Below are 13,753 nucleotides of genomic sequence, written 5' to 3' on the forward strand. Positions count from 1 at the left end.
TACCCGAACCCGCCCCTAATGGAACAGGTTTTACCGCCCCGTTTATTAAGTGGGGTGGTAATGGTATGAAGATAAAACCATTTACCGGGTTCGGAGCGGGTTTGGGATTAGATAGTAAAACTCGCCCCGCCCCGATTAAATATGTTATGTATTATATATACAATAGGTTTCTAAAACTTTTTATCTTTTATCATCAATTTAACTATTTTATATTTTATATTATGTAATAAGTTGTAGTGTTTATAGTTAATAAAACCGAATTGTTATGAAATTTTGTTTATAATATCTATATTTTTTTTATTAATATAACTTATTTGAAATAAAAATATGAAATTTATGTTTAAATCCGACCCGCCTCGCACCGTTTCATATTAAACGGGGCGGGGCGGGTCGGTAATGGTTAAGTAATTTTTAATCGGGGCGGGTATGGTAATTGAATACCCACCCTAGGGGTGGTAATCGGTCCGGACGGGCGGGAAACAGACACTAACTCAACCGGTCCGGGCGGAACGGACACGAGTCCTAAGTGTCCACTCGGACATCCGGACAAAACGGGCGGACATTTCGGATTTTTCTCCAACAAAGTGCCCGTCCGTGATCGTTTTGATAGTCGGGCAAACCAGGTATCGATCGGGCGGACACCGGTCACTAATGAACAAATAAAGAAACTTTTATTCGAAATTTAAAATGTTTAGTCGCTAAATACAACTTTTTAAAACTCCCACTTTACAATTCTAAAAAGTAAATGAATTCAAAATCGCAAGATAAACATTGAGATTTCTCATGGATTATGATCGGTTTCAATGCTTCTTCTCATGGATTACGACCGGTTTATTGTGGATTCTCGGGTTATTGATGAGATACTGAGATTTTGGAGGAGATAGAGACTAAAGAAGTACAACGACGAAGACAAAATCAATCATATAGGCGGACGGGTATAACGGGTAGGATAAACGGACGGGTGTGGGCGGGTTCGGTCGGGCGGACGATATAAGCGGGTGGACTCGATCGGACCACCGGGTAAAGACCTATGCCCGCGTCCGTCCGCTTAAGGTCTTTCGGTCGGGCAGGTACGGACCGATTCAGGCATCGGACGGTCACAGACCCTTCGGACTCGGACGGTCGTGGGCGGGTTCCGGGTCAAAATCCCACCCCTAACCCACCCCGATTAACTATTGGGGTGTGAACGGTAAAACCCGTTTACTAACGGGGCGGACTTGAGAAAGAGATAACCCGTCCCAAACCCGGTCCGTTGACATCCCTACGTTTAACTAAAGAGTAGTGAGAAACTTTTCTACAAAAAAAAAAAAAAAAAAAAAAGAAAGAGTAGTGAGAAACAAGGGCGGAGTCAGGGCTACCCATGCCTATAGTTGTATAGATCGAAGATTCAAAGATTGTAGGTAAGAAATGTTTCTTCCCTCTTCTATTTTATTCTTATTAAAGCTTCTACTACTTCAATTTTTATTCTTATTAAATCTCTACTAGTTCATTGTTAATGTTACTGTTAGTGATTTTTATAGATTGAACTAGTAATTTAGGTTATTTGTTTTATTGAATTTTAATTCACTGTCTAATGTCTATTACTTCCATGTTAGGGTTACTAATGTTGATAGTTTGTGCTACTAATTTAGACTATTTTGGTGATTATTTTTTATTAATTCATTGTCCATTACTAATTTTGAGTTTTGAAATCCTACTTTGGGGAAATTCTAATTTGGTGACATTCTAATTTGGTGACATTCTAATTTGGCGAAATTCTAGTTTGACACTGCTAAGGAGATGGAGTTTCTCTGAAAGCCGTCCTGTGGGTATGGTTTGTATCACTACTCTCTCTCTCTCTATATATATATATCTGTGGAATTCTTCTTCACCTTCTATATATCTATTTATATTCTATCTATGGAGCTGCAAACAAAAAACATATCCACTACGAATACTATCTTTAAAGCATTTGTGAGACGTTTGAAGTGCTGGTTTCTTCGTAGCAACGGGGCGAGCGCAATGATAATCCTGCCAGATGATATCATCTTCAACATCCTCTTGAGATGTCCTGTGAAATCTCTAGTTCGGTTCAGATGTGTATCCAAATTTTGGTTTGACCTAATCACAAACCCTAATTTTATAAAGATCCAACTAGATTACTCTATCCAAAACGACAAATTTAATCTATTGCTGACTGATTCCAGACTAAATGGCGATTTTTACTCAATTGCTTATGATCCATCATCATCATCATTCTGTTTTGATCAACAAGAAGTGATCTTTAAGCTGTTTTCGGGAGCTAAAATTGTTGGTTCTTGTAATGGCTTGCTTTGCATAGTAAGTACATGTTGTTTCGAGTATCTTATTCTTTTGAATCTCTCTACTACTGAATACAAGGTAATTCCATCTCCACCATTACTCCATGATGAAGCAACTTCATGCTTATATTGCTTTGGTTACGATCATGTGATTGATGACTACAAATTGATAACTTTTGTGAGATTATATCAACTTAATGTTTGTAAAGTGCAAGTCTATACTTTAGGATCAAATTCATGGCGCACCAATCAATCCATTATTCCATATGATCTTGATTTTACCTGGAATAGTCACCTCCCTGTGGTTTTAAATGGATTTTTTCATTGGTTTCTTTCACCTTACAAGTTCATATTTTCCTTCGACATTGTCAAAGAGATATTCTATGAGTTACCATTACCTGCTAACTATAACTTCTCAGCTGAGCTGTTGCTGACCAATGTAAGTGTGTTGAGAGGAAGCCTTTGCTTACTCAAAAATCTTAACAAGAATGGCATTGAATTGTGGGTGATGAAAGAGTATGGAGTGGTTGAATCCTGGACTAAAATGTTTATTACCTCACCCACAAATGTTTATTACTCGAATCCCATAGAATTATCCAAGAATGGAGAAATCTTATTGGATATTCATGAAGGTGATATTTACGAAGATGATTATACTGAATACAGGTTATATATGTTAGTTTCGTCTGATGCAGAGCCTCAAGGTAGACTCGTTAAAGTGGACCGTACTTTTCGTAAGGACCGTACTTTTCGTAAGGAAGCTCAAACGATTTACGTGGATAGCCTAGTTTCTCTTAACTCTCGTACTTACATGGGAAATAATATGAAACTTTGTGAAAAAAAGAAATGTTCTAGAAGATATTAAAGGGGGAAACAAGGTACGCATGCAGGCACAAGTGTTGGGATGGCTATTATCTTGTAACAGAAAATAAACATTTATTTATATTTTACATTCAATGTTTTTTTTTTCCTGTGCGAACTCATTTATTTATATTTTTCATTCAATGTTCTTTTTCCTGTGTGAACTCATTTATTTATATTTTACATTCAATGTTTTTTTTTCCTGTTTGAACTCACTAGGTATAGCCCGTGCCGTAGGCACGGTAAAAACAAATTTTTTTATGATCTTCATCATCCATTGAATGATATTAATAAAACACATGAGATGATTATGAGATCTTCATACCTTACATTGCAAATAAGGATATAAAAATACCACTAATATCCAAAAGGATTGAACTTCTAGTACATTAGTTGATAAGATTATACCAGTCAAAGCTAATACTATTCCATGGCCAAAAAGATTGAACTTACCCGGCATTAGTCGTTCTTTGGACAAACATTGGATGATTCCATGGCAAAATTTGGCAGGTCTATACCTATACCCTAACTACTATTTCCCATCACGTGACTCTTTTCTTGAGCAAGAGCGAAGGAACTTGTTAATCTTTCGATTCAGAGTCTTATGTCCCATGCCTTGGCTTTTTCAAATATTTTTCTACAATTGGTTCCTTGAGTCTTGAACAACCTCTCCATAACAACTGGTAGGTTAAGTTATCTCACTTAACTAATATAAGAATTTCCTTATTCAATTGGTAAGTGTCAAGCGTGATTTTGATCTACTTGTACAATTCTATCATAGTTCTGCATCATCACCACCCAACCCAGAAGAAGAAAAAACACCATATGAACACATTTTTAAACTGATATGAATATATCGCTCTCGACAATGAAATTGTTAGTGATAGTATTCTTACGTGTATATAACATCAGGATCTTTAATTAAAGTGTCATTACCGGGAGAAAAGCAGTAGCAGAAAATGCTCACAAGGTACTCTTTGTAAATGGAAAAGCATTATGTCTTTGACCTGCAGGACAAAGTATAAACATTAGAGAAGCTTAAGCATAATTTTGTATTTAAAATAATTTCAAAAGTTCCATTCTACAGATTTCTTAGTTGTTATGTTAGATTTTCCTTGCTCTTTATAGTTTTAAACAAAGAGTTCTGAATGTATATCTGAAGGGACGAACACTACTGAGAAACAAATTTGGCCAATGAAATCCAAGCAAAATAATACACAAAATAAGATCTTTTACATTCTTTCAGATAAATGTACCAAGACCTTGAATACTTTCATAATACACAAAATAAGATCTAGAAGCTGAGGTTCCTTCTATATTTTTATTTGCTTGTATGTGGTTTTGAAGTTGTATTTGAAATACTTGTTCTTATTTGATACTTTCATACAGATTTATGTCCTGTCTGATTTGCTGTCATTTGCTATACGGGTCCTAGAAAATGGCATGGTTTCATTTTCCTATTCTCTTCAACAATTATTTTTTTGCAAGTGCAGGCCTATGCTTCTTATATGAAGGGGAACCTACTCTTTGACCTTGATCGCAATTGGGACACTGCACTAATGAATTTCCAAAGTGCCAGGTGCATTAATTTGTTAGACTTATTTTTGCTGCTGCTAGTTCACATATCAATGTTCTCTAAATAGATAAGAATGACAGGGCTGTTTACGAGGAACTTGGAAAGTGTGGTGACCTCGAAAATCAAGTATCGTGCCGTGAACGTGTTGAAGAGTTGGAACCCAGCATCCGCTACTGCCTACACAAAGCCGGTGAATCAAATATACAAATATCTGAGCTTTTGGATATTGGAAAGATGGAAGGACCTGCATTGGACCTCTTTAAAGCTAAGCTAGAGGTATTATTGTTTGTGAGCTGATTTTTTCCCTTGTCAACACTAAGCTTGCATGAACTGTATTCTGTTTTTAGTAATTGAATTTCTCTTCAATATTCACATGATAAAATTAGCTTCTTCCTGCCTTAGCCGCCAAATATGTCAATCAAACTTCATTGATCTTTATCCAACTATGTGAAGCCCAAAAACTAAAGCTCCTATCTCGAAACCTGTAATTTTGTTTACTTACTTAAAATGACTTGAATTGGATTGTTATTGTACAAGTAACAATTATTGAGTGCATAAGTTAGTATGATGAGTTCCCCTTTCATCCAATATATGAGTCTAACACTAACCATTTTCGGATCTGATTAGATTCAATTGAACCTGGACATTTTATTGCATTTTCAGAAATCAGTACTAAACCACCATAATCAAACCATAAAAAGATGGTCACTGGACAGGTTACCAGATACTAAAATGAGCCAGAGAATGGAAAAATCACTTATAGCTTTCACGACATTATATCAAGCTTAGGATTTTTTCCTTAGAAGGTGTTTGATCTCAAGTTGTTTTCCGTTCGGCAGATATCTGGTATTTGAAAGACAGCGATTAAAGTTAGGAAATTAAGGTTTTTCTTAGTATGCATCAACTTACCCTACCATGAGCAGCCACAACACAAAGCATTTCCGAGATGATTCCTAGGGGAAGAACTGCTTCTAACTAGAATTTTATTGATTCTCAAAGCTCTTCGGATGTCTTATACGAACATCCGCGAACCTAAAACGAACCAAAAAAGTATATCTCTCACCTTCAAATTCATGTAAATGAAGGATACAACAAATGTAGAAAAAAAATAATAAAATCATATCAATGGAGGATATAGTTACTTAATCAAACAAATCTGCAATATATAATATGAATGAGACTTTGTATGGCTGCAATTTTGATAAAAGAAAAAACATACCTATTAAGCTTCTTTCTTCGTGCTATTTCATGGAACACAAAATAGTTTGAATCAAACACAGAAAAAAAAAAGTTAAACAACATTATAATTTTCTTAAAATCATTTAATAACAGAGTTTGATATGAAGGTAAGGACAACCGAGAGTTTTGGACGAGGAAAGTGCAGATACACAGGTTAATCATCAGTCTTATCTTTCTATCTTTTTTTTTTGAAAACTATCTTATCTTTCTATCTTATCGCTTACAAAACTCATATAAAACTTGGGAATGAGGCCAGGTACTTCATCTAACAAATAAACTTCCATTCTTGAGTTTTTGTTCAATGACTTCTGCTTTGGGTTTACTTTGTCTATTGAATTTTATTACAGGTAGCTTATATTCTGGATCAAGCTAAACCTTTGGAAAGCGAGATGCTTCAACGCATTAAGCAGCAAGGACTTCATATCACCCCTCGAATTCTCATTGTAAGTCTATATCGTTATTATACCGTGTATATGAACCTTGTTAATTATATATATATATATATATATATATATATATATATATATATGTCTTTCTTTGTCTGATCGACTAAATCATCATTTGATGCTCAATTTTTCTGATTAATTCAGGTGATAAGACTGCTACCCGATGCAGTAGGTACTACTTGCGGCCAACGTCTTGAGAAAGTTTTTGGAACAGAGCATACTCACATTCTCCAAGTTTCTTTCAGAACTGAAAAGGGGATTGTTCGTAATTGGATCTCGAGGTTTGAAGTATGGCCTTACTTGGAGGCATACACTGAGGTAATTAATTATTTTTATCTATCGACGATGGCTTTCACATAACCCGAATTTCAAGTTTCTAACAGTTCTTTCTCGTGGGTTCTTAGGATGTCGCAAATGAGTCGGAAAATTATACTTAATATGATTATCCAATGGACGTGTCAGATTGTAACAATTCTTTCAAGTTTCTAACAGTTTCTCATGAAACTGAGCTGGGGTTTCCTATGTACTTGTGTTTGTCTTCAGATATTAGTGCGCAAGAAGCGTTTACCAAAGCCATAGGGGCTGGTCTAGAGTATAGGTGGGACAGATTGAAGTTTCACTATTCGAGCTACCAAGGGGTCGGAAATATTTTAACATAACTCTAGATCCTAAGCAGCTTGCCTAAATCCAGATTCAAGTGGTGAAAGTACTTCTTTAACCGCATTAAGTGAATTAAAGAAAGACTCTACGGGATCATTAACAGACACCATTTACCCAAACCTAATTTTAAGCAATTCTAATGCAAAAATTACCATTTTTCGCAAATCATTCTTTTTCCCATCAAGAAAACAACTAAATCACGTTAACCAATTCATTCTACCACTGCTTCCACCAGAAAAATAAAAAAAATGAATTGAAATGATTACCGGAAAATATTACCGTGAAGGCATGTCTAGCTTAGCATCCCATGAGTTGCAGAGTGCTTTGCAAAACTAACCTAGTGTATCAAAACGATTCACTTCCATTCCCTTCTTTATCCCCATCACCACCAATGATAGGGACAACTATATACAACATATTTGGCGATTCCGCCATCTTTGATTTGTTCTCAAAACTTGAAACTGCAAGATTTAAGTAATTAATGCAGATCGAAGACTTATCGCGCACTAAAATGAAGAAGATTAAGGTCCTATCTTCATAGTTGGTTATGGAGAATTCTCCATTCATCTATAAATCTCCATAACCAAAAATCAAAATCAATGTTACTTACTTTGATCTCAACTTACCTTTAATTATGAAGAAGATTAGGATCTGTATTGGTTCTTCTATTATCATCTTAAAAAATTCTTTAATCATCTCGACTAATACTACTATCATTAATTTTGTTTCCTTCAAAACAACTTTTCTTTCCCACATTCTAGTTGAGTAATTTTATCAAACATCTTAACACCAATTTCTGATTCACAAGTTTTAATATGTAAAAACATCTTGTGAAACTTTGCTTGTCATTGGATGGGTAAATTGTCACCACCACTATCATTTAAGAAGAACAAGTGGAAAATGGGGATAGAAAGAAGGAACAGAAGAAGATGAAGAATTGAGAGGAACTAAGAAATAAAAAGAAAAAGTATAGCAGAAAAAGGATTTCTAACTGTTTGATGAGCTTTTCACCGTTATCTTCTTTGTTGATTCCAGATACTTGAATTCTCCATAAGGATTAATGGTTGTTGATTCGGACTTTTTGAATTCCTCGTGAAAATTTCGACACAGTTCTCTCTATCGGGCAAAATCTATGGAATAGAAAAATGTTTCACAAGAGACAAGTACAAAAGAGTAAAACGGAAGGCACCTAAATCACTTTCTCTCTCCTAATTACTCACGAATTCACTAAGGAGTTTACTTGTGTAATGAATGATGAAGCACCAAGTTCTTGGAGGAACGCCATCGGACGGGAAGGGAGATGATGGATTTTGGTGTTCCGCCGTGTACGCTGAAGCGGGCAGCAACAGTAGCGTTGGATAACATGAATGGTCAGGATCCACCTTAGATTAGAGATAGGATCCTCCTCATTTTTTTGCATCCTAGTCAAATGTCCACATCCTTGTCCAAGTAAGCAGAAGGTTGCATTTATTTTGTCCTAGTCAACAAAACAAGCTCTGTTTTGTTATATAGATTTATTTATATTTTTCATTCAATTTTGAAATCCTACTTTGGGGGCATTCTAATTTGGCGAAATTCTAGTTTAAGGAGATGGAGTTTCTCTGAAACACGTCCTGTAGGTATGATTTGTATCAGTACTCTCTCTCTCTCTCTATAGTCTATATATATATATATATATATATATAGGTCTGCGGAATTCTTCTTCACCTTCTATAAAGCATATCCAGTACGAATACTATCTTTAAAGCATTTGTAAGATGTTTGAAGTGCTGGGTTCTTCGTAGCAGCGGGGCAAGCGCAATGATAATCCTTCAAGTGTTGGGGATGCTATCTTTAAAGCATTCGATGTTTTTTTCCTGTGGCATGACCTCATGTTGTCCTTTTTTGTGGTTAGATGTTTCTTTAATGTTTATCCCATATAAATATATATAAGTCAATAACTGTTTTTTCATTGCCAACATATATGTCTCACCAAAAATAGTGGGGTTACAAACTTACAATAATTTTCTCACATGTTTCTAAGTGTCACTTAAGATTTTAAGATTGAGTCTTGCATTGGAGATGCTCTAAGGTTGTGTTTGTTTCTTAAAAAAAATATAGATCTAAAATCTGAATTATTGCCCTATTCAAATTTCATATGCTTGTTTTTTATTTTTATAAAAATCTGAAAAATGAGCTAAACGGGCTTGTCATCTGAATGGCCTGAACAAAACCCATATTTTTGAGATTCCAGAACAAGTCTAAAGCTAACGTGAAACCATCTCAAATATGGCAATTGACGAACATTCCCCTCTTTTAATGTGAAATCCATTCCTAATCTCTCAAAAGAATAAATTCTCTTTGGTAAAAAAAATCCATTAATATTTTCTAGTGTTCAGCTCCGTATTACATTTCTTAAAACTATCTACCCTAATGAAAACATAAAAGTAACCTTGAGAATCAATCTACGGTGCCGTTTGTTTTTTCAAATTTTCAGATCTGAAATCTGAATTGGAACCAATTCAGATTTCAGATGTTTGTTTTTTAATTTTACCCTAATCTGAAATTTTAACTGAAATTAATATATGTCTGAATTGGCTGAATAAATGCCCCAACATTTCAGACTTCAAAACAAGTCTGAAAAATTTGTCCAATATCTGAATATATGCAAAAGACATTTACACCCTTGTTAAAACTTAAAATACATAACTATATCTCTCTTCTTCACCACCTCCACCACCACCACCACAACCACCAGCCCCCAACTGAACCACCACCACCAGCCCCGAACTGAACCACCACCACCACCAAAAGACCCGAACTGAACCACCACCACAACCACCAGACCCGAACTGAACCACCACCACCAAACCGAACTGAACCACCACCACCAAACCGAACTGAACCACCACCACCGATAGACCCAAACTGAACCACCACCACCACCACCAGACTCGAACTGAATCACCACCACCACTAGACTCGAACTAAACCACCACCACCAGATCTAAACACCGCCAGATGTGAACAACACCATACCCGAAAACGAACAAGACCCGAACACCACCACTCGCAGCAGCAACACCACCACCAGTCCTAACACCACCAGTCCTAACACCACCAGATCCGAACATCACTAAACGAATCCAACCAAACCCCAACACCACCACCACCAAAAAATCAGCACCCACAAACCAATATTTGGTTAGAGAGAGGGGGGAGAGACAGAGATGGAGAGAGATCTTGTCGTGGAGAGAGATAGAGAGAGGGAGAGATAAATCGCTAGAGAGAGAGAGAGAGATCGCTGGAGAGAGAGAGAGTGGTTTATGGGTTTAGGGTTTTTTTTTTATTAGAGATAATAAAGGTAGGGTTTTGTTTTATTTTTATTAGAGAGAAAAAAAAGTTGGGTTTTGTAAAATTAAGATTTTATGTTAAAACTATTAAATAGGAGTATAAAAGTAAAATTGTTGATTCAGACAAAAAATTCAGATTTAAAAAAACAAACATCAAACTTACAAAATAATTCAGCCAATTCAGATTCAGCCAATTCAGATTCAGCCAATTCTGATTCAGGCGTATAAAAAAAAAAACAAACAGCACCGACCTCTCTCTCTAAAACTGAAACGATTTTTCTCTTTCCCTATCTCTAAATTGAACGATGAAAAGAAATAATTAAGGAGATCGTTGATTTTTATTTTCTGATATAGGTGAAATTGTCGATTCCCAAAATCACCAACAAGGTATTCTTGGAATTTCCAAAATCTTGGAATTTTCATCATATAAGAGTTTGAAAAAGCAAGATGACTTAACCTAAAATAAAATTTCATTAGTTCGCAAATTTTTTGCAATGCTTTGTAGAGGTTTTGCGATGGTCTAGAAAGCATTACAAACAAGGCCACAATGGCTTGCGAACCTTTGCAATACTTTGTGATGATCCAAAAAGTGGTCATCTGTTGACTGAGGTCAACGAGTCAACAGAAGACTAAAAGTTCAGCGGATCAACGCGCGTCAAGTCAACAGGAAGGTCGAATTCGAAGGAGGTGTGCCATTCAAGGCCAGAATTAGGGGGTCGGCACGATTATCCTAGGCACCTTAAACCTACCCTTACTCAAATACAACTAGGTCTGCCTTAGGGTTCGTGAGAAGGATAGGGAGCTCAAAAGAGGAAAAATCTCCTAAAGTATCTATCAACTCCGAAAGATGTCTATCGAGGATCTTGAAACAGAAGACCTCCTAATCCAAGATACGATAACTTTAAAGAGAAACCCTAAATCTCTTAATTATCAAAGAATAATCTCAATTATTTCAATCTAACTTTTGTTCACCTACTCTAACCAAGTAATAACACATTTTACATATTATGATGTTGTTAAAATCTATCAAATGCTAGAGAAAATTGAAAATTACTTTAATTTAATGTAAGCAACACAAAAAGTATGTTATATATAAGTATGTTGTTGAAATCAAGTAGATAAACAATTAAACTTTTGTTCACCTACTCTAACTAAGTCATAACACATGCCACACATATAATGCTAATAAAATCAATAAAATGCTATACAAATATAGAAAAAGCTATAAAACTATAGAAAATGTAAGAAAAAAAACATATCCGTTTACAGACATATTTTTAATGAAAACAAGATTATAGTGATTGATGTGGCGTGAAAATGCCACATTTAGGTCACTTAACTTTGATGAGTTAGTTCTTTTCGGGTTTTATTTCTAATTATTTATGTGTTTTTATTGTTAGGTATATATTTGGAGATACACATGTAAATCGGAATAAAGGGAGCGAATTGTCACTATCATTTCATGTGCGCAAAACGAGAGAAAATATTTCAAGCAAATCAAATGACAAGAGGAGTCAATGACGAGTCTGACGGTGAAAACGGAAGACAAATCGGAGTTCGGACGGAAAAATTATTGGAGATGGAAGCAAAAGTCGTCTCTTGAAATTAGATTTGTAGAGAGCAAGTATGAAGGCACCCTCCTTGTTTCTTAGGAAAAGCCCAAGTCCAGATCAAGCCCACAAAAGAAAAGAAGAAGAACAAGATAAAGAGAAATTTATGAGCACCCTCTCTTTGGTCCAAGTCAAAATGGTCTAAGACTTAGTCAAGTTTGACTAAGTCTAGGGTTGTGTATACACAAGTGAGAGAAAGGGGTCAAGGGGACCTATCTACTATTCATCTTCTTCACCAAGCAAGAAAAGAGAGAAAAATAGGAGGCAAGAGAGTTCTTGAGAGTTAAGGTTCTTCATCAAGAGAGTTTGAAGGAGAGAACAAGAAATAAGGAAGAAGGAGGGCCGGCCAAGCATAGGCCGACCAGCACACTATGCCGGCCTAGCTTAGCCGACCGAGCAGCAGCTCGGGCTGCTCTAGAGAACTCGGGACAGGCAAACAACCGCTCGGTCCTGCAGCTCGGATGTGCAAGGAGCAGCACGGTCTAGCACGCAGCGGCATGTCACAACCCACATGATTGGAGCATAAAACAACAGCTAAGTGGGCCGGATAGCAACTACCAGAGAGCACCACAACAGCCCAGACAACACCTTCCTTAGCAGCCCAAACAACACACATGTTACGGGCTGCATTGTACATAGTTGGAGCATCTCTTTGGCCCAGCCCAAGGAGAATTCTAGAGATGGCATGGAGATATTTTGAGAGAGTTTTCTAGAGATACTTGGAGCCCAAGTAATCTAGAGATTTCCATAGCCATTAGATGGGTTACATGTGGGTAAATCCCAACCGTCCATTGTATATAGGAACTAGTATAAATAGGGGATCACCCCTCATTTGTAAAGCATCCAAGTAAGGATTCAAAGCAATAGTGTGAGAGTTGAGTGACTTGGGAAACGTGCCCAAAAGCCTTCTTGTATACAAAGAGTTCTTAGTAATAAAGATCAAAGTTCTCTTTAGTTGGTGCACACTTTGGAAGCTTATCTTTCTTGGGTCTTTGCCTATTTAGTCAAGGTTACTTAGGCATTTGGGAAGGTTAAGGCTTAGACTTGTACTTAGGAGGAAGCTAAGTCAAGTGCCGCAAGGTGCTAAAGTAGGAGCGAAAACTTTACCCCGTGACAGTTGGTATCAGAGCCACGTCGGAACTATGTCAAGCGAAGTGGAGAACGTTACTCTGCCCGAGCCAAGAAAGGAAGGGCGGTCCAAGACCAAGGGTGGTAAGTCTGCAGAAAGGGACGCTTCCATGGAGGCAAGGTTAGAGCAACTAGAGACCAAGTTTGACATGCTGCTGGGACGTGTCGAGAAGGTTGAAGAATCCTTTCCTGACCTTAGTGAGGGGGTAGAAAAGGTGATGGGTAGTCAGAATGAGGCTATAGCCAATCTTGAGAAGTCTCTTGAGACTACCGTGGAGGTGCTCAAGAGGGAAATGGCAGCTATAGCCAGACCTTCCACTGCGGTTGAAAGGATACATGCTCAGTTTGAGGAGTTCAAGACCCAGATTGCTCTGCTAGAGAGAAGGCCGTGGCGAATGGCGGAGGACCCTCAACTAGGGATGGACCAAGGGTCAAGGTGCCTGACCCTGAGAGCTTTACTGGAGCTAGGAATGCCAAAGAGGTTGACAACTTCATATGGCATATGGAGCAGTACTTCAAGGCTATTTACCTTGAGGACCCATAATCCATGGTGAGCACAGCAGTCATGTACCTGAAGGGAGATGCCTTAACATGGTGGCGA

At 37.0% G+C, this 13,753-nt stretch overlaps 1 protein-coding gene and 1 long non-coding RNA gene across 10 annotated transcripts; one reads left to right on the forward strand and one right to left on the reverse strand.

Moving 5' to 3' along the window:
• The first annotated feature begins 1,364 nt into the window (after positions 1 to 1,364).
• Positions 1,365 to 12,282, forward strand: LOC147567035 (sucrose synthase-like). Of its 7 annotated transcripts, XM_086653656.1 has the most exons (7): positions 1,365 to 1,400; positions 1,762 to 1,808; positions 4,655 to 4,740; positions 4,818 to 5,013; positions 6,324 to 6,419; positions 6,567 to 6,740; positions 6,827 to 6,944. In XM_086653656.1, exons 3-7 carry the CDS (start codon positions 4,670 to 4,672, stop codon positions 6,857 to 6,859), a joined length of 570 nt encoding a protein of 189 aa, XP_086509782.1. In that variant the 5' UTR covers positions 1,365 to 1,400; positions 1,762 to 1,808; positions 4,655 to 4,669; the 3' UTR covers positions 6,860 to 6,944. The 7 variants fall into 7 exon arrangements, 6 of the variants coding, with proteins under 6 accessions (XP_086509782.1, XP_086509779.1, XP_086509778.1 ...); XM_086653657.1 differs by lacking the exons at positions 1,365 to 1,400; positions 1,762 to 1,808 and adding an exon at positions 2,996 to 3,178; XM_086653653.1 differs by lacking the exon at positions 1,762 to 1,808 and having other exon boundaries at positions 6,567 to 6,944.
• On the reverse strand, positions 3,968 to 8,311 carry LOC147567036 (uncharacterized). Of its 3 annotated transcripts, XR_015230654.1 has the most exons (5): positions 7,709 to 8,124; positions 7,362 to 7,543; positions 5,957 to 5,978; positions 5,647 to 5,769; positions 3,968 to 4,168 (listed from the first exon to the last, which is right to left on the reverse strand). It is a non-coding gene; the product is annotated as an uncharacterized LOC147567036 (long non-coding RNA). The 3 variants fall into 3 exon arrangements; XR_015230656.1 differs by lacking the exon at positions 5,957 to 5,978 and having other exon boundaries at positions 8,094 to 8,311; XR_015230655.1 differs by lacking the exon at positions 5,957 to 5,978.
• Positions 12,283 to 13,753: the final 1,471 nt, after the last annotated feature.

Source organism: Eschscholzia californica, unplaced genomic scaffold (genome assembly GCF_041429995.1).
Source record: "Eschscholzia californica isolate CP2 unplaced genomic scaffold, dmEscCali1.0.p SCAF_1, whole genome shotgun sequence".
Lineage (NCBI taxonomy): Eukaryota > Viridiplantae > Streptophyta > Magnoliopsida > Ranunculales > Papaveraceae > Eschscholzia > Eschscholzia californica.

Coding starts and splice junctions, on each gene's coding strand:
- LOC147567035 (XM_086653652.1), top strand. CDS start 2,002: ATGATAATCCTGCCAGATGATATCATCTTCAACATCCTCTTGAGATGT.